This window comes from Amblyomma maculatum, chromosome 4 (assembly GCF_055883805.1).
Source record: "Amblyomma maculatum isolate TAMU_Amacu chromosome 4, ASM5588380v1, whole genome shotgun sequence".
Taxonomy (NCBI): Eukaryota; Metazoa; Arthropoda; class Arachnida; order Ixodida; family Ixodidae; genus Amblyomma; species Amblyomma maculatum.
The window spans coordinates 144,892,077-144,912,204 of NC_139347.1; the positions used below are offsets into that span (position 1 = coordinate 144,892,077).

At 46.8% G+C, this 20,128-nt stretch overlaps 1 protein-coding gene across 1 annotated transcript in view; it reads left to right on the plus strand.

Annotated features, from left to right (window-relative positions):
• The window catches only part of LOC146193251 (uncharacterized), a 55,980-nt gene extending 36,264 nt beyond the window's left edge, over positions 1-19,716 (plus strand). The window contains exons 6-9 of the mRNA XM_084602627.1: positions 2,400-2,737; positions 9,572-9,786; positions 11,333-11,527; positions 19,307-19,716. Coding sequence (XP_084458753.1) covers positions 2,400-2,737; positions 9,572-9,786; positions 11,333-11,527; positions 19,307-19,606 — 1,048 coding nt within the window. The 3' untranslated portion in view covers positions 19,607-19,716. The remainder of the gene's footprint in view (positions 1-2,399; positions 2,738-9,571; positions 9,787-11,332; positions 11,528-19,306) is intronic.
• The last annotated feature ends 412 nt before the right edge of the window (positions 19,717-20,128 follow it).

A 20,128-nucleotide genomic window follows, 5' to 3' on the forward strand; every position in this document is an offset into this window, starting at 1 on the left:
AGGAGCAGTCCTAGCGCACCAAGACCCTGAAGGACGAGAGAGACCCATCGCGTACGCGTCAAGAACGTTAACAAAGACCGAGCGGAATTATGCCCAGATAGATCGAGAGGCTTTAGCCATCGTTTTTGGCGTCCGGCATTTCCATCAGTATCTTTGTGGAAGGAAATTCTTTATTCTCACTGATCACAAACCGCTGCTCGGCATATTTCGACAAGAGAAGCAAATTCCAGCTGTATTGTCACCACGCATGCTCCGTTGGACGTTGATGCTGTCTGCTTATGAATACCACCTTGACTATCGGAAAACGCAAGATCATGCCAATGCTGACTGTTTAAGCAGATTACCAGCAAAGGAGGCGCGAGGTGAAACCGAGCCGCCGGGCGACGTTCTTCTGTTAGAAGCAATGGAGTATCCCCCAGTGACTGCAGAACAAGTGGCATCCTCTACCAGGGATGACCCTCAACTACTTCAAGTAAAGTCTTGGATTATCGACGGCTGGCCTGAGCACAAGGTGCCACCAGAATATTCTGCCTACCATGACAGGCGATATGAGCTATCGGTCGATCGCGACTGTATCCTTTTGGGAAACCGAGTGGTGCTGCCGGAACGACTGCGAAAGCGAATTCTTGGCATGCTACATGCAAATCATCCAGGCATTACGGCTATGAAAGCTCTCGCGAGGTCCTATGTTTGGTGGCCCAGAATTGACGCGCAAATCGAAGATTTCGTTCGGCACTGCAAACCCTGTCAAGAGAACAGGCAAAGTGATCCCAAGACACCTGCACATTTCTGGACGAAACCCGAAAGACCTTGGGGCAGGGTTCACATCGATTTTGCGGGGCCAGTCGAAGGCGTTTGTTTTCTTGTGGCAGTGGATGCGTTTTCGAACTGGGCTGAGATCGAGATAATGCCGTCTCTTCAATCCTCTTCAGTGATAGAGAAACTGCGTAGAATGTTCGCATCGTACGGTCTACCAGATCTTATCGTGTCTGATAATGGGACTGCTTTCTCAAGCAAGGAATTTCGGGAATTCCTAAAGCTAAACGGCATCCAGGTTATGTACACAGCGCCGTATCATCCTTCGAGCAATGGAAGAGCAGAAAGGATGGTCCGCGAGCTCAAGTGTGCACTCAGGAAGCAGAGACAAGGCACAGTGGCCTGTAAAGTTTCTCGCTTCTTGTTCAAGCAGCACTCTACCCCTCATGCTGAGACCGGAAAGGCACCAGCAGAGCTCATGTTGGGACGGAATTTCCGCTCTGCCCTGTCAAGACTTCACCCCGACATGGAAAGCGCGGACTTGTGTCAACTTGTCCCGTCAAAGGTTTTCGAGTGTGGGGATGCTGTGTACGTGAGAAATTTGAGCCGAGGGCCTACATGGCTAGCCGCTCGGGTGCTACGCCGTCTGGGCCACGTCATGTACGAAGTTCAGACGTCTGAAGGAAATTTGCATAGACGTCATCGGGACCATCTGCGAAAGGCATGGGTGTCGGAACCGGCAACACCAGCTAATACAACCGGTGATTTCTTCAGATTCCTACCGCCTCCAAGCACAGAACCCGAACTACCAAAGGATGAGGCACCAGTGGTTCTTAGACGGTCTACTCGTGAACGGCGACCTGTGCAGCGCTACGGCATTAACTGAGGGGGAAGGGGTGTGATAACGTGATAACATGCCCAGGCCGATGTTCCGTGTTGCTGCCAAGTTCCGATAAGATCACCCAGTGTTATCACGTGATGTTCGACGCCTTTCCTACATGACTATATATGTGCCGTGTCTTGTACGCTTGTTGAAATAAATGTTTGCCTCCGGATGCGATGTAGCCTGCTCGATCATTACAGTAGATGTATTCGAAGATCAATCATGACTTGGCGGATCCGGATTACGATGCACGTTGAAATAAACCGCGAGCTGACTTGGACAGAAGAGTGCATTTCAACAAGTTCAAAAAATATCTGTTGGCTACAGACCAGTAGCAGTAGTCGGTGATTGTCGAAACGAATTGAACGATCGTTTTAAAATCACGTGTGCACTTCACCTGCGCCAGATGGAAAAAAAACGATAGACATCATCGAGCTGCTAAAGCCTAGTCTACAGAAGAAGCTCGCGGTGGGTTGCCGATTTAATTCTTGGACAGTTGACGTCATGGCTGTAAAGCATCGGTAACTGGCTCGCTCAGTGTACTCCACTCAGCATAGAGCATGCCACGTTCGTCACCAATAGACAGACACGCTACATGAATGGTTGCATGACGTCAATGCACAATCACGGGGTCGGCTGGTCTTTTAATACAGTTTGTCTCCGGCACATACTGCCTACCTGGGATGCGTTTAAAAAAAGAGCGTTAAAACGTAAGAGCTGTCCAGTGCAATGTTTTGGTTTTTTGGGTTACGTTGTGCAGGTGTGGACCATTCGGAAGTTTATTTCTGCTGCGGCGAGCTCAAGTTGAGAGCGGCGTCATCAAAGCATTGCCCGGACAGGTGCTAAACATCCTCGCCGCACCCCTGATCCAATGGAACCCATTTCTACATCTTCGAGGGAACTGGCTGACATCTCTTGTACTGCGCGATTTAGAGGGCGAGAACGAGAGTGAAGTAGCCAAAGCACTGGCAGCTTACCTAACCGTCGCACCTCACCTAAAGCGTCTCCGAGTGATGCTTCTTGCTTCGGCCTCTTCGGCGCATGAGGTCATAACCGGCCTGGCTGCGAACAACACAATCCAGGAGGTCGACATATCCAGTAAGTTGCACGGAAACCTGCCTGAAATACTTTAAAGCGCCGTATACGTTGCACAAATCTTAAAGTTAGCGTGTGCATCGTCAGACTACTTAATACATACCTATGAACTCTACCAATGGCTCCCCCTTATGACCTCTATGGCTTGCTGCGCAACCCGGTTGCAATTTATGTGCAGTTTTGTGACTATCCTTGCTAGTGGTGCACAGCGCCTCACCGTGAGAGCTCAATAGCTAGGGCATTCGATTCCTGATCTCGGCTGCCAGCTGCAGCCTTCAGATGGCGGCGAAAAGCAAGCGCCAGTGTACTGTGTGCTGTCAGAGCGCAATATAGAACCGCAGGTAGTCGAGACTTTTCGAGCACTCTGCAACAGCATGCCCCTCAGGCGCTGTCGCGTTAGGAATTAAAAACAATACACGCCATTCCAGTGCTTCCTTTAGCAAAGTGCTTCCAACGCTGCGCCAGTTTCAAGATGACTAAACTGTTTATCGGTTTCACTCAAGGACTGTGCGGCGGCACGAGGTAATTATACAAAACCAGAAGCTTTCTTTCTTAACATTATAGCTCTTAATATATTTTTATATAGGATACTATTTTGTTGAAATATTTATTTTGATAAGAAATGTTTGTTCAAGAAGTATCTCATGATAGTTTGGCTTCGTGGACAACAGAGCGCAGCGCTATTACACATTTTTGCGGCAGAGAAGAGAAGAGGGGAGGGCGAGTCGCTCAAACCGACCATGCTGCAGGCGCTTTAAAGAAAGTATTGAACAAACCATGCGGCGAGCTACACTGCGCGCATTCTGTTAGAAGTATGCTATTTTGCGTGGTCCACTGCGTGTTTTTTCACGAGTTAAATGAAATGTTAGCCCAAAGTTCACCAATAGCATGAGCGCTACAAAAGTGCTTTCGGTACTAAACGATTAATTATTTCTATTTGTTTTCAGCGCAGATGGGCCTCTTTTCGCTGAAATTTCTGCATCCTCCTGAAGGAGTTCAATCCCTATCAGCAGCTTTGTCCTAAAGCCTGCTTGCGATTCTGGTAATAGGAGCAGACGGCAGGGAAACGAGCGAATTTATCGATTTATACTGCTTTTAGATACTCATGCTGCTGAAGTTTTTTTTTAAACATGAACACGAAAACAAAGAACATACACACAGAAAGCAGAAATTAAGAGGCCACTTAATTTCCTCTTTTAATATATGGCACGAACGAGGCCCACGGCCATCTGGTGTGCTTCCGCACGGAGAATAATAGACAAGCTCTTTGCAACTGCGAAAGCTGATTTTGAAAAGAAAACTCTGATATGCCACCTCTTTTGGAAAGGAGGTACCTAGCAGGACTTTTTATTATTCCTATTGCCCATAGCTCCTTTTGGCTTTATAGTGTTTGAGAGAGGATGGAGGAGGAGGGGGGGGGGGGGACGTTAGCTACAACATAAGCAGCACGACATAGGAGTCGGAAAATTTACAGGATTGCTCCTAGCTGCTCCTAGCTCCTAGCTTCTGTTGCCCATGGATGGTGCCCTGTGACGTGTGGGTGAGGATGATATAACAATTCAGTTATTGCTATCAACAAAAATCTTGAAACTTGGCTGTTAGTTTTATGAACGAGCTGGTGTCAAGCACACGGAGGGTTTTCGAGAATAAATGAACAGATTTTAAATAAAATTATCAAATATTGTAATACAACAAAATCAGAATGGTACTTACAAAACAAAATTTGCTCCTAGAATAACGATATTTCACAGCAATCTTCCTTATTATACGCAGTATTCACTGAACTAGAATAAATCGAACGCCCACTTTTGCCTCTTCAGATACTGAATCTTGCTATTTTTCTGTTATCCATTGCTATCCACCATCATCTATCACTATCATCCTATATTTCTCACTATCGCTCCCTTTCACTATTAATTTTGCTCAATATTTCGCTATCAATTATTATCTATCAGTAATTATCAACTTATATCTACAACTGTCTTCGGCTGTCAACCTTTATACCTCACTATCTATCAATAGCTATCACTATATACCTCTATCGCTATAAAACGTTATTCATCACTAACTATAACTCTAAAAGAATTGCTCATCTGGGACCATGCGGCACACACATCCAGCGAACACTTGCGGTGGACGGACACTTCCGCGTACACAAACTTCTCCAGGAGCCTAGATAGGTTTGCGCCTTAAAAACAGGAAAAACGTATAATGCAGCACAACGTAATAAAGCGGACACAAGTATAAATACTACAGCAGTGCGGCAAACAGTTCATTAGCCTTTGTTGAAAATATATCCTAGTGCAACGTTCTCCATTCATGTATTGCTTGTAGAAAAAGTTTCATTTTTAGCAAGTGCATTCTGCATGATACATCTTTTACTTTGTAAGTGTGGTGCTTTCTTGCTGACAGCCCCACTGCGGTGGTGCAGTTGTTAGGGCACTCGAATTTTGTGCCCTAGGATGCGGATGTTCCGGCCGGCCGCTTTTCTACCGGGGATGCAAAGCTCAGCACCCGTGACATATGTCATGCCAATGCACGTTAAAAATTCCAAGCGGGCGAAATTGCTGGAACCCTCCATTATGGCGTCTCCATAGCCTGAGTCACTTTAAACATTTAATCCTAAATATGTATCTGGCTTTCGGTAGCAAAACCCTTTCTATCGATTTTTGCGTTGCGGACACTTCACTTCTTGCTGTAAAATAAAAAAAAAGAGCCGACAGCTAGGATATTAAATCAATACTTTTGCTTAGGGAGCCTACAATACTTGCGCACTCCAGAGTAGGTCTTAATTAGTTGTGCATTAAATTATTTGGCATTGAAAACAGTTGGCGTTCTAGGGAACTCAAACACTGCTTTCGCAGTTATGTGTTTACTTTGCTTACGCCAAGTCAATTGATCATTTACAAACATCAAGGTATTTGTAGTCAGTCACTGAGAACAAATGAATTTACTTAGTCTTAGTTTTATTACGGAAACATATATGGCCAATTATCTAGGAATTTTTTGTCCTGTCCTTTTTATCTCACCAGTAAGCAATTCTCTGAGGTTGCTCTGTACTACCGAGCGTCATGGTCGGTTGGACTGGTAACAGCTCTGTATAAAACAAAAATAATCTGAGAATGGACTCAACATAGGCGGTCACCAGCAAAAATGTCAGTTGAAAAACATTACTACAGAAGGTGGTCTTAAAAATTACCTTTGCGGGACATCTGAAGTAGCAACTTCTTCCGAGATTTCTCCATTAACCAGCAATCTTTGTTCTCTAAATTGAGCTAGGATTTGATCCATGCTTTTAGTTTACTGGTAATTTTATACTATAACTTTTTAACTAAAAACCATGTGGTACAACATGAAAAGGGTTTATGAAATCGATAAACATGCAGTCGACAGAAATCTTTCTGTGCCCGGCAGTTACGAAGTTCCGGTGGCCGCCTCGTGCCGGCGTCCCGAGACTTTTCTGACTCGTCCTTGAAACTTAGAACTCAAATTAGCATACGCATTAAGGAAATAATTACGTAACGACATCCACCCAAGCACCGCCATACGGTTGCAAAGGAAAGCTGTATAGCTTTCGCAGAGACTTCGTAGTTAACAAAATCGTCCTGGCCCGGGGATCGCACTCGAAGCCAGCGCAGCGCCTTTCCAGAGCAGAATTGTGGCCGTAAGGCTACAATTACTGCCTTGTAATTACTCCTTTGTTGCAAATGTTTTCTACCTTGGGAGATTGCCCTAAATATGTGACTAAATTAGATTATGACGGCTTCTCAATAAGAGCGCTCAGCTTTCAGAGTATCGATGTGAAGGCGGCCTTTGTGTTACGCTGTTCAGAAGAGGACGAAAATCGGTGAGTGCCAACAGATAGGTGAAGTGAAATTTAGTTTGGCTCGTTGCTTCGTTTCCTTTTTTTTTTAATGAATATTGCACTGCCAAACCCCGCTGCCTCCTTCTGGGGCAAAATAGTTTCGAACACTTCAGCCTGCAAAGGTGGTTCGAGTTAACGTGTTTCACTGGATTCAAAACTGAAAACGAGTCGTGTCCTGGACACGCGAAAACTCAGAAAAGCCTAGTTTTCAAGTGCGAAACGCTTTAAGCCAGCGTGTCGAAAGACGTAAAGGTTCACTGTCACTGATGAAGTTCACTTCTCAGAGATCACTGCAGTCCCATGGCAAGTCCGGATTTCCGGCCTGTCTGACTTTGCGAGAAAATGGTACTCACTGTCAGCGGGTATGTTATGGCGGCGAAAAATGAGCTTTCGAGCGGGGGACTTAATCACTGCTAACTTTCCTAATTTAATGTACACAACAAAAGCATTATGTTTAAGTAGAACGCGACGTTTTGTTGTGAATGCAAGCGTTACTCTCTCGGCTTTCGTCTTCTGCGGCTCTGAATACTGCCGTAACTCAAAAGTGCGTCGGAAAGTGTCTGCTATTCCCGACTGTGCTGGCTCTGCATTTGGCGCAACTGCAAGGCTAGTCGCTTACAAAATTATATTTAGGCAATAAAGCTGGTACGGGAAACAATGAATCAGTTGACACAGTAGGTTGAAACCCTATTCTACGGTCAACTAATATGTCCACAAGAAGAAAAAGGAAGACCATCTCTAGACGAATAACAGCAACTTTTCCTTGGTTTTTCTCCGGGCTATTCTGGTTGCGGCTGTCTTGTAAATGTCCTGTAAATACATGAAACGAAGAGGCGTCCATGTGCTGTGCGATGTCGGCGCATGTTAAAGATGGTTGGTTGGTTGGTTCATAGGAAGGGAAAGGCGCAGTATCTGTCACACTTGCTCTGTGGACACCTGAACCGCGCCGTAAGGGAAGGGATGAAGGTGGGAGTGAAAGTGGATAGAGAGAAAGGGGGGCCGTTGTGGAGGGCTGCGGAGTAATTTCGACCACCTGGGGATCTTTAACGTGCGCTGACATCGCACAGCCCACGGACGCCACTTCGTTTCGCCTCCATCGAAACGCAGCCGCCGAGGCCGGGATGCGTATTGCCATACCATATCCCATAGGCGCACTGGAACAGACGACGCTTTCAGCGAGTTAAACGGCGATTGTTACTGAAAGATCTCTGTGAACGCAACCTAAAGGTAACATACACTCACTGTAAAGGGCGATTGTTGCTGAAAGATGTCAGTGAACGCAACCTAACGGTAACATACACTCACTGAGGCATGAAATGATTGTGGGAAAGGTAATTGCTTAGTGTAACTGTTGTCATATCGATTGTTACTTAAAGGTGTCTATAAACGCAACCTAAAGGTAACCTACGCTCACTGAAGGCAGAATATAATTACAGTGAAGACAATTGAAAAAAAAAATATTCAGAAAAAACAATAAAACACAGGAGTCGAACGCATGTTTAAGTGGCATCAGTGAAGAGATGCGTGGTGTTAATCCATTGAGCCACCAAAACGACGGGAACGGTGGGCTTTAAATATGTTCTTATTTGTTTAGACAATATATCCACTATTTGTCGTTTGGTGGCGCTGCTCAGAGGAATCACGCGCCAGAGCGTCGTCTGCTCGAGTGCTCCTACGGGATATGGTTTGCTAATAAGCGGCCGGGATTCGATCCCGGGAACTCCGGCACAGTAGTCGGGCGTCTTACCACTGCACCACCCCGGCGGGGCAATGTTAAAGATGCCCAGGTGGTCGAAATTATTCCGAAGCCCTCCGCTGCGGCTCCTCTTTCTTTCTTTCCACTTTATCTCCCACCGTCCTCCTTAAGATGCGCTTCAGGTGTCCACAGAAACAAGAGTGATAGATACTGCGCCTTTTCATTTCTGTGAACCAATAATTATTATTACATACATCAAACCTTCACGTTATAGATCGCACAGCACACGACGCCTCTTCGTTTCGATGGAGGCGAAACGAAGAGGCGTCGTGTGCTGTGCGATGTCAGCGCACGTTAAAGATCCCCAGGTGGTCGAAATTACTCCGTAGCCCTCCACTACGGCTCCTCTTTCTCTCTTTCCACTTTCATTCCCACCTTCATTCCCACCTTCCTCCCTTCCCTTACGGCGCGGTTCGGGTGTCCACAGAGCAAGTGTGACAGTTACTGCGCCTTTCCCTTCCTGTGAACCAATTTATTTTAGAACGTGTGGGTCTTAGTTTCATAACTCTTTTCTCTCCCCTCCCCCTCCCCCCTCTCCCTCCCAGAACCAGGACGATTTTTTTTAACTACGAAGTTTCTGAAAAAGCTGTATAGCTTTCCTCTGTAGCCGTACGGCGATGCTTGGGTGGAAGTCAGTGGATTATGCAGCATTGTCCTTGTGTCTGTGTGTGCTTCTTTTCTTTTTGTGCCTGCTCTGTTACCTTTTTGCAGGATGTTCGACCAACTAGCTGAACGTCCCACTCTATTATTGTTCTCATGACTCGATTTGTGGAAATGCGCTGTTAGGGAAAGGGCATTTTAAGATATCACTTGGCGTTTGAAATTTCTAATGCGGAATACTTTGCGTCATACGCTGAATTACCAATGGAACTAGCATAATATTGCGCTTTAGTGAAAATATCGATTTCAGCACGAACGAGGCACCATATTTTAATGCACTCGTCAGATTCCGCATGAAGTGTCCTTTAAGTTGATATTGAGCTAAGGAGGCAACTAGTCTAACGAAGGTCATGCTAAGTATTAAAATGCAAAATTGATAACATTACCATTTAGTATGCAGTCCGGAAAATTTACGTCTTCATGTTTGTATCGTGCAAAGAAAATTATCAATTCGAGGTGGTCAATTTGCGCTCTGAAACTCTATTAGGTGGAACCAAAAAACTAGTTAGACACTGTTTTTTCAATGTTTAAATAGTATTGCGTAATGTCTTTTCAGACTTCTGCCTGAATGAGGAAGGCGCAGAGGTACTTTGTCGCTGGGTGGCGAGAAGCCGGAGTGTGTATAGCCTTACCTTGCTGCTGAAGAAAAAAGCGGAAAACATGGTTGTGCAAAAATTGGCCGCACTGCTCGACTCCAACTACACGCTCACAAGGTTCTTCATGGATCCGAAGTTTTTTAACAACGCAGAAGGGCAGCACGTGAGCAACATTGTAAGTGGACGGTGTTCTCAACATCAGCATCTGGCATATCAGTTTAGAAGTTTTGAAGTTAGAATCTTCGCCGCAGCTTCAGTTAATTTATTCTAGCGGCTGCGAGAACACTAGACGTCTCTTGATTTTTTAATTTGAATACCTTGAGGTAGTATAAATTATTTATGACTTAGAATGAATCGTACTTTGTCTTTTGACAAAATTTTAGGTGCCATCATTTATTGAAATACAATGCATTGCTAAGAGAGAGAAAGAGAGAGAGAGAGAACCTTTATTAGACGTAGAAATTCAGGCCGCGCAGGCCCCTGAGTCCCCGCACGACCCCACTGAGATTCAAGTGTTTATGTCCCTGAGGATCATAACACTATCAGCTCGGCCGGTGGTGATGGTCTGCACAGCCGGGTCCTCCGAACGCAGCAGGGTCTCCCAGTCCTCCCAGGTCTTCAGTTGCTCTAGGCCCCGCGGGGGAGGGTCCGCCGGGCAGGGGGAGAGGATGTGGATTGAAGAGGCAAAGGGTTCTGGGTAAAGGGTGCAAGCAGGAGTGTGGAAGGAGGGATGGTAGTAGGAAAGGGTAAGGGGCTAAGGAAGAGTGTGTGCTTGCAGTCTGCGCCATATTGTTGCGTGTTTATTGTCTAGGGATGGGGGGGGGGGGGGTAGAGCTGGCCTCGAGGCTCTGTAGGCCTGCGTCAGCTCGCTGATCGAGTGCATCGTAATTCCGGATTAGAGGCCACTTGAACTCGGTTTAAAGAACCTCGAGCTAAAAGGTTGTCAGCCTCGTTGTCAGCATGGGGTGCAGTAGGGTGGGAAGTTTGTGGGGTGAAAGATGTGGGCAAATTGAGGAGATGGGAACGAACGTGTCTGGAGTTGTCGCCAGTTCGTGCTGTCGATGTGAGAGTGTGATGTGTTGGCGGGTACGTGACACAGCAACGACGATAGTGGTGAACAATTGTAGTGTAATCAAGAGGTTTGATGGAGGTGTGTTTTCATGGTACCTCAACAATTATTATATCCGAGGAACTATGTTATAGCCGAGCTTGCGCAAAATATTCTTTGTTATTCCTTCTTGCCCATTTGTGAGCTGGATCTTGTACTATATAACGGCCGTTACTCATTGTGAGCGGCCATTATTGCCAAGTTTACGACGTAGCTTTTCTGGACAATTATACTTTGATCTTTCACTTGCGAATGCACAATTCATTGCTCACAAAGCGATTGTAATCATCGTGAGAGAATGGAAGAGCATGCGATGCAACAAAAGAAGAAAACTTCTAGGTATATCACCGGCACAATTTGCATGCGGAAGCAATTGTTGAAAATAAGAAATCTGGTTGAACCCACCGAAAACATTGGTCTGCAAAAATATTGAAATTTAAATACGTTGGCATTCCCCAGTGTCATCCTGTACCTTTTTGTTCGGCGCCCAGGTTTCCCAGATAAGCAGCAGATACAATGATGCCCCATCCTGTATTATAAATACATTCTATCAACGACAATAGTAAATTGTTCACGTTTGACCTTGCACCTGATACAAATGCATTCCGTGCAGGTGCGGCGAAACTACGGGTTCTTGCAGTGCGCGGCCCATTTTGCGCTCGGCAACTCGCTAAAGCGTGCAATAGAGTCGTTCGAAATGGTTTCGTGGCACCCTCGTCTCCCGAGTGAAATCCAGCACATCGGATCTGTGGATGAAGACTACGCAAGGGATCGGATTCACAAAAGTCTGCACCGCCTTCGCGATGGGGTAAGGGTGCTGCGATAAATGCACTTTTTAATGTCGGTCAGTAACGGTCCCGTCGGATGTAGTGTCACGATCGCCGCACAACTTCAAATATCTTGAGGTTTGCTCCAACTAAAGATTAGCATGAAGATGTGGGTCACGACTGGTGCACAGCATCTAGTTGCTGACGGAATTTCCTCTTAATAAATTTTACTTGAGTGGGCACGAGGCACCGGTTAAAGCAGTCCGAGCCCTAACTCTTAGCCGTACTTAGGGGATCCTGAAGGTTGAACCGATGCCGAGTGTTTGGACCTTAAAGGCCCCACGGAGAAGGCAACACACCACTTTGGTTCAGGCTGTACGTGGAAAGCACCGCTTGGCGTGACCTGACCGGAAAAAACTGGTGGTCGCCGTTTTCTATCCTCCTCTGCGTCTTTCACTTTTCTATCTATTATCTGAAAGTTGTCCTGTCTCCTCCTTCTTTCCTTCTTTTTCATTTCTTTTTCTAGCGGCTAGAGGTAACCTTTCGAGGCAAGCCGCCCTGTGTTACGAAATATTTGGTTAACGTCCGGGAGTACAGGTGGTGTGGGCAGGACTGCCTTGCATGTTCCTGTCCCCTCCCCTTTTCGGGCTTCACTTTGGGGGGCTCCCAATCTGGCCGAACAACAAAGCTTTATTTTCCCCTCCTGAACAACATGATCTACTTGGAAAGAAGGCGGGCCAAATGAATACCAGAATTATTGCACAAAACAAAGAAAACCTTTGCAACATATAATCTTATTCATTCTGAAGTTGACCTTAAACTTATTTTTATTCACAAAATGTTTGACAAACCTCTTCGGCCCAAAGGCAAACTGAGCAAAATAACCAGCAGAGGCCCGCTCCTAGAAACCATTGCCGGCGGGCCGTCGGGAATGACTTCAAATTTAAGCGATCCGATGCGGCGAAGGACTTTGTATGGGCCGAATCACCGCCACAAAAGCTTTTCATTCAGTCCGCGGCAGCGTATCGGCGTCCAAACCCACACTTGGACTCCAGGCTTGTACTCTGCGTCGCATCGTCGCAAATTGTACCGCCGAGCATCGGTGTATTGCTGGTCTTTGATGTGCAACCGGGCGAGCCGTCGGGCTTCCTCAGCACACTGCAGGTAGCGGCAGCATAGCGTCGAGCGTCGTCATGGGCTCCCTGCTGTGCACAAGCAGACACGGAGTCCCTCTGGGTGTCTCCTGGACGGCTGTGTTATCTGCGAAAATAACTTACGGCAAGATGGCGTCCCAGCTCTTGTGTTCGGCGTTGACTTACATGGCGATCATGTCCGCGATCGTTTTGTTCATGTCCGTTGGTCTGGGGATGGTATGCGGTTGATCGTCGATGGCATGTTTCACTGTACTCCAGGGTGGATTGCATCACCTCTGCCGTAAATGCCGTTCCCCTGACCGTGATTTGCCCTTCTAGGGCGCCGGGACGCAAGATAATTCGACAAAAATTTGGCGACTTCTGCCGCGACGTCACTGGGCAGCGCTTTCGCTTTGCCGTAGTGCGCAAGGTAGTCGGTAGCCACGATTAATCACTTGCTGCCTGTGGATGAAGCTAGAAAGGAGCTGATGAGATTCATCCCAATTTGTTGAAAGGGCATGATCGGGACGGTATCGGGTTCAGCACTCCAGATGGTCTGATCGGTGGTGTCTTGAGTCGCTGACACACGCGGCGTGTTTTCAGGTAATGGGCGATGTTGTCAGACAGTCGTGGCCAGTGGTACTTCTGGATTGGATTCAATGTGGGCGTAAACCGCAGATGGCCTGCTGTGGGCGCATCGTGCAACGCCTGAAGACATATCTGCCGGAGCCTTTTAGGCACAACAAGAAGCTGCGCGGTCCTGTTGGGTACGAAGTTCTTCACCAGGATGCCATTGTTTAACGCAAAATGTGATAAATGACGCCTGAACACAGCAGGAGGGGAAGCGGTCTTACCATCAAGATAATCGGCAAGGTCTTTCAAGTTCCGGTCCGAGCGCTGCTGGTGCGCAACACTGCTGGCGTTTACCGATCCCAAAAAGGCATACTCATCGTCTTTCGGCGGAGCGTCGACTGGAGTGCGGGATAAGCAGCCTGTGTCGGAATGCTTGCGGCCCGGCTCAGACTACGGTCACGTCAAATTCTTGAAATCGGGCAAGGCGGCCGCCGGAGGGGCTTTCATATTTGCCAGCCAGCAGAGCGCATGGTTATTGCTTACCACTTTCAATGGTCGACCGTCTAGTTACGGACGGAGCTCAGTCTCGGTTCTCCAGTAATTAGCTTCGGATTTCGAGAGGGACCTGCTAGCGTAAGCGTTTACGTTCTCCTGTCCGGTATTCTTCTGAATCAGAACGGTGCCTAGGCCCAGACTGCTCGCGTCGGTATGTATCTCAGTCTCGGCGTTTTCATCAAAGTGGCCTAGCAAAGGAGGGCACTGTAGCGGCGTTTAAGTTTCTTGAAGGCTTGCGCTTGCAGTGCTTCCTATTGTAATGGCACATCTGCCTTTGTAAGCTGCGTCAAAGGTTCGGCAAGGCGCGAAAAGTTCTTGACGAATCGCCGGTAATACGAACACAGTCCGAGGAATTGACACTCGGCTTTCTTTTCACCGGGCTGTGGAAACTGTGAGATCGCAACTGTTTTCTGTGGGTTAGTGAGAATTCCCTCCTTGCTGATGATATGACCCAGAAATAATATCTCTTCGTAGGCGAAGCGACGCCTCTCAGCTTTCAACGTTAAATCTGACATTTTGATTGCATCAAGTACTGTTCAAAGCCTTCTCAGCAGATTGCCTTCAAAGCTCGAAGAAAATATAAAAACGTCATCTAAGTATACCAGACAAATTTGCCATTTCAAGCCAGCCAGTACCGTATATATTACTCGCTGGGATGTCGCCGGTGCGAAGCAGAGGTCTGATGGCACTACCTTGAATTCGAAAAGGCCGTCTGGCATCACGAACGCGGTTTTCTTTCGGTCTCGTTCGTAGACCTGAATTTGCCAGCACCCGCTGTTTAGGTCCATCGACGAGAAGTACTTAGTGTTACAGAGCCGGTCCAGTGTGTGGTCAATGCGGGGAGGTGGGTAGGCATCCTTCTTAGTTATGCTATTCAAGCGGCGGTAATCAACGCAGAAGCGAAGAACGCCGTCTTTCTTCTTCACCAATACGACTGGTGCCGCCCAGGAGCTCTGCAATGGCTGGATCACGTCATCCTCAAGCATTTCCTCAACTTGATCGCGTATGGCCTGGCATTCTGTCGGAGATACACGGTAGAGGCTCTGACATAGCGGTCGAGCGTGTTCGTCCATTATGATGCGATACTTTGCCAACGGAGCTTGTCGCACCTTCCACGCTGAAGAAAAGCACTCGCTGTAGCTTTCAAGAGTGCCAACCCGGTCTCGCCTTTGATGGGGTGGTGCTACGTTGATGTCAAATGTGGGGGGCCTTTGCTCAGATTAGTGCATGATATTCATGTTGGCTGGGGAGGGCGAAGACTTCTCGGGTGTCCGCTAGCTCGTTGAGGAAAGCAATCGTTGTGCTATTGTTCAGGTGTCGGTATTCTTCGGTGAAGTTCGTAACCAGCCCTACCAGCACTGTCCATGACAGAAAATGGTGACGCCTCTTGCGATTCCCAGTTCACTCTCCAAGAGCAACTGGGTACTTCCTTCGACGACGACTTCGGCAATTCTGATGTCTGCGTTGCACACGCAGGCGACGACACTTAATTGGGGTGGAACGGTCAAGTCTCCGTCGAGGACCTTACAACAATGTGATGCGTGGATGTCGTCGTGGAAGGTATGACGTTGATTAGCGGACCATCCCAAATGGGCATCACTTTCTTGAGCCGGGCGGCGATCTCTTCACTGATGACAGAATAGTCAGCAGCGGTGTCCACCAAGGCGGTAACCGTGCGACCATAGACATCAACTTGCCCTCCAATACGGTGTCTCGCATAACCCGAGTCTCCTTGGGACAGTGAACTCCGCGAATCAAACCTAACCATTATAGGTATCAGCATGAATATGCTGATTGAAATGCAATTGCCTATTCCATATATCTCATTCAAAGTCCTCCTGCCCCAGCTATGACAATATTTCCCCATAAATGTAAGACTTTATTTTTGATATGTCGTAAATGTCCTCAGGAACCTGTATGAAGGGCAAGAGGCCACAGTCAGAACTGGGCATGGTCTTACTGATTGGTTTCCGATTGAGAAAGGGGTGAGGCAAGGCTGCATACTGTCGCCCTGCCTATTTAACCTATATGCACAGTGCATCATGAGGAAGGCCGGTCTGGACGAGTCTTCAGCTGGAGTGAAGATTGCTGGAAAACGTATCAACAACCTTAGATATGCGGATGATACCACTTTAATGGCAGAAAGTGAAGTGGAACTCAAGAGACTTCTGATGCGTGTACAAGAAGAGAGTGACAAGTTTGGGCTTAAACTGAACATTAAAAAGACAAAGATCATGGCGTTTTGCCCTATCAAGTCCTGGAGCATCAATAGACAAGAAGTGGTAGCTGTGACAGATTTTCTCTTCTTGGGCTCGAAGATTACCTCGGAAGGAAACTGCAGCCATGAAATTAGGAGACGCCTGCTTCTGGGAAAGAGAGCAATGGTTAGCCTTGACCGCCTAGTAAAGAGGAGAGACATTAGTCTGCCAACCAAGATCCGTATAACTCGTGCTATGGTCTTTCCAGCTGTGATGTATGGATGCGAGAGTTGGACTGTGAAAAAGGCTGACCGCCGAAGAATTGACGCGTTTGAATTGTGGTGCTGGCGAAGACTCTTGAGAGTTCCTTGGACTGTTAGAAGATCAAATCAGTCGATATTGTCGACCATAAACCCTGACTGCCCATTGGAGGGTCAAATTTTAAGGTAAAGCTCAGCTACTTTGGTCATCTGATGAGAAGAGAGGAGTCGCTGGAGAAAGATTTCATGTTGGGAAAGGTTGAGGGTTGCCGGAGAAGGGGTAGGCAGCGAACTCGATGGTTAGATGGCATCCTTGAGGCACTGCAGATGAAGTTATGTGATGTTAGGAAGATAGTGAGAGACCGGAAAGCATGGCGTGACAAGGTCCATAGGGTCACGGAGAGTCGGACACGACTGAACGCCTGAACTGAACTAAATGTCTCTTGCCTATGTCTTCTTATTCTTTGTTCTTAATGAAATGCAGACCAACTTTGAGAACAATTTAGCCATAATGGTGACTTAGGGCTACCCGCTCGCTTGGTGATGGAACAGCGCAAGAGACGGGATGCGAGGAAAAAATGACACGCACAATCGCTGATTATGATGATATTCAGCGCGCGAGTGTGTCGCTTGCTTCTCTGTGACCTTTCTTTTGCTCTATTCCATCACAACGCACAACCAACTAGACTGCCAACTTATTCTTCCTAGTTGCTCGGTATGGCTGGCGCGCAAACCCTCTTCCTAAACAAGTGAACGACGCTCAACTAACAGAAGATAATCAAAGGTGACTGAGTCTTTCGAGCGCTAGTTTCCCCTACCTGTACATTATGTTTCACAACATGGAGAATGTGGCGAATAGGTTGGGTGCTCTTCTCATTACGGCCCCGGTGAAAGGTTTAGCACTTTGCTCTCGTATCAGCTATAAGGTGATTACAGGGGCTGACTAAAAACCAACCATCTTCTAGGTGACGCCTTCCCTACCTATGTGAAGTGCGCTTCACGCATGTTATACAAACTACTACTTGCGTCAGAAAATGTTTGTCAGTCAACTTGACCGATATATCGCAAAGACCGGCTTAGGGATCACCCCAGAAGTTTTAAAGACCATAGAAATATGCTCTTGTCGCGCAAGGCATGTATCACGGAGGAAACATGCGCCCGTTTCGACAACGCAGACAGCCTAGGGAAGAACAAGGATCGAACAGCACGAGAACTCCTGGAAGCCTATCACATGTGAACTAGAGATCATAACTGCATTAGTACTGCGTCAAGTTGTGTGAGGGTGCGGGAGGGAGAAAAATTTATATTCAGCTCGGCCTGAGAACGTTCTAGCCACTTCAAAGGGCGGCGTTGGTCCATCTGTTGTCTCTTCTGTATATGATTGCGTTTTTTTTTTTGCTGGAGGTATAAAAATTATCCGTATATTTGAGTACTAACAGAATACACCTTGTATACACATTTTACTTGAGGGGCACTGCTCAGTTTCTATTCATGGTGCTTAGGAACCTGACAGATGTGCTACATTCAAATAGAACGCGAAATACCTTCAATCGCGCGGTTTCAAGATCATGTTTTGAGGTAAAGAAAATATTTGGAAGTGAAAATTAGTAGACTCGCGCAGGCATTCGATCCACTATCTTTTCATGCCAAGCCGAGCAAGCGAACTACTACGCCGAGTTTTTGAGAATGAATCCATAATTATCATTGCCGAAAGTGAACATTTTCGCATGCTGTATGAAGAAGAAATCATTAGATGTTCAAAGCGTTTTGAGGTCGAAAACGAAGCGCGGCGGGAAAGGGGAAAAAGCGCTGAATAAATGCTTTCAAAAATTGGTACGGAGCACAGTCGGAGAGTTGAAGTTGCTATCATCAGCAGCACCGAACGGTGTGGAGGAAAATGCCAACAGAGTTGCTGGGGACGAGAAGGGAAATGTTGGTGGTAGTGGGGAAGGGCACCGCCGTTGGAAAAGAATGCAAACGGCGGCGCCCGTGAAGTTCTGCAAACGGACCGCTAGTTGTGACCGCTGTCAAGAAGCGTATGCGGTATAAAACCAGTAGTCTAGGCTTTCGCCTTCACATTCATGGAATATTCTAAGAATCCTTTGTAATATTTCTTCTTCTAGATACATCAATTGCGTGGTCCGGATCCGCGGCTCCTGACTGCACTAAGTTTATATATACCCTTCGCACTTCCACCGCAAAACCGCCAGTTTATGCCCGAACTGTTCTCATGATTTCCTATTATTTTTAGACCAACCATCATTTTTCTGTTAGTCGCTTAGCAAGCCAGTGTCATTCGAGAATCGCAGACTACAACGGTACTCTCTCTGGAAATTTCTTCTCCAACTTCTATTCAAGGCCACTGTGGAGTTCCTCTGAGCAAGCGGTGAATCACACGCGACGAACTGCGAATACCTGCCTGACTATCTTCATTATAGTGACCTTATTCCTTTTTCTATGAACGATTCTGCTGTTGTGAAGCGGTTGTAAATATTTTTTCGAGTGTCCCTTTGGACATGCATCTCTTACGCTACTGCTCACATGACGCCTGAAGTTTAGACAAGGCAAATACATTCCGAAATTCTGTAAAATCTTTCAAAATTTGCTATGCTGCCTGGAAAAAGTAGCCCGTGGTTAATACCGTCTATTAATTCTCTAGTTCTGCCGCCGGAATGAGAGCCTCGTTAAAAAATATATTGCATTTTATTCGGTACCCTAAGGTTACCGGCTTTACTAATAAGTGCCCTTTGTATAACGAGCAGTAAGTTATCGTATCAGTTCTATTTTTAAGGACAAATATAAGTCTAGCATGTATGCAAACATTTTATTGCGAGCTAGGTAGGGAGGCAAGATGCACAGATGATCAATTTTAGTGCACTCTGTTCCGTGCTTCAAAAAGTCTGCTTTTACCTTACATATCAGGCGACGTATCACCTTGCCATTTTCAGGTAAATTAGCAACGTCATCACTTTTAAAGGCTGGCTAGCATGAATTGCTAAGTCCTGCGACAATTACCCCTATGGTTATATTGTATTCATGTAAAAAAAGTGCTTGCACTTGTTAATCCTGATATACTCTTATTTTTTCTTTCGATGACATAGTTTTGGAGTCTTGCTGGCATCGTGCGTGAAGAACTTGTTTGCAATCCTCCTCCACAACTTGGAGGAAGCAGCATGTCTTCCCGGCAGCCACCGCAGCTGGACGAACTTGGCTGCTACTTGCTGGACCACATCCGCTCTTTCCTCAGGATCGCCGACATCTTGGATGACAAAGTCGAGAATGATGAAGGCCTTGACAAAGTGATCGGAAGCACTGATGGCGACCTGTCTGAAAAGGAAAAAAAGAGCAGTAGCCCTTTGCGGAAGAAGCCACGAAGAACTAAAAAGCAAAACACCCATTGAAAAATTGGGGATGTAAAAACATAGGTTAGCTTTTAGCTTCTGACAATAGCCACGTCATGACCTCGCAAAAAAATGAAGGCTAATAAACTGGCATACCCCAACATGGCTAACGTTCCTCTTGTTTGTCTTGGGAAAGTAATCCGCTCGACCGGGTCGAGCGGTATCCGGAATCGAAATTATTTGGCTCCGCAGACGCTGAACCTAGATCAACCATTGCAGGTTGTCAACTGGTGTTCGCGGAGATGACTTTGTTCCTCTCACAGTTTGGAGCTCAAGGCTGCGCTCCTCAGGAGCGCCAACAGTTATCTCGTGCATAATATGGTCGAAGGCCACTTCATCATGAAGCGTTAGTTGGCATGGTCCAAAATGACAGCATAACTCACAACGCAGCTCTCCATAGTATACGTCGAAAGCGTCGGCACTGTGTGCACCGAGGCGTGTGGCACTAGCGCCGCACGTTCCCAATTTGGCTGCACCGTAGACGCAGCCGTTGGCCTTTGTGGGATTATAACTAAAGGCGGT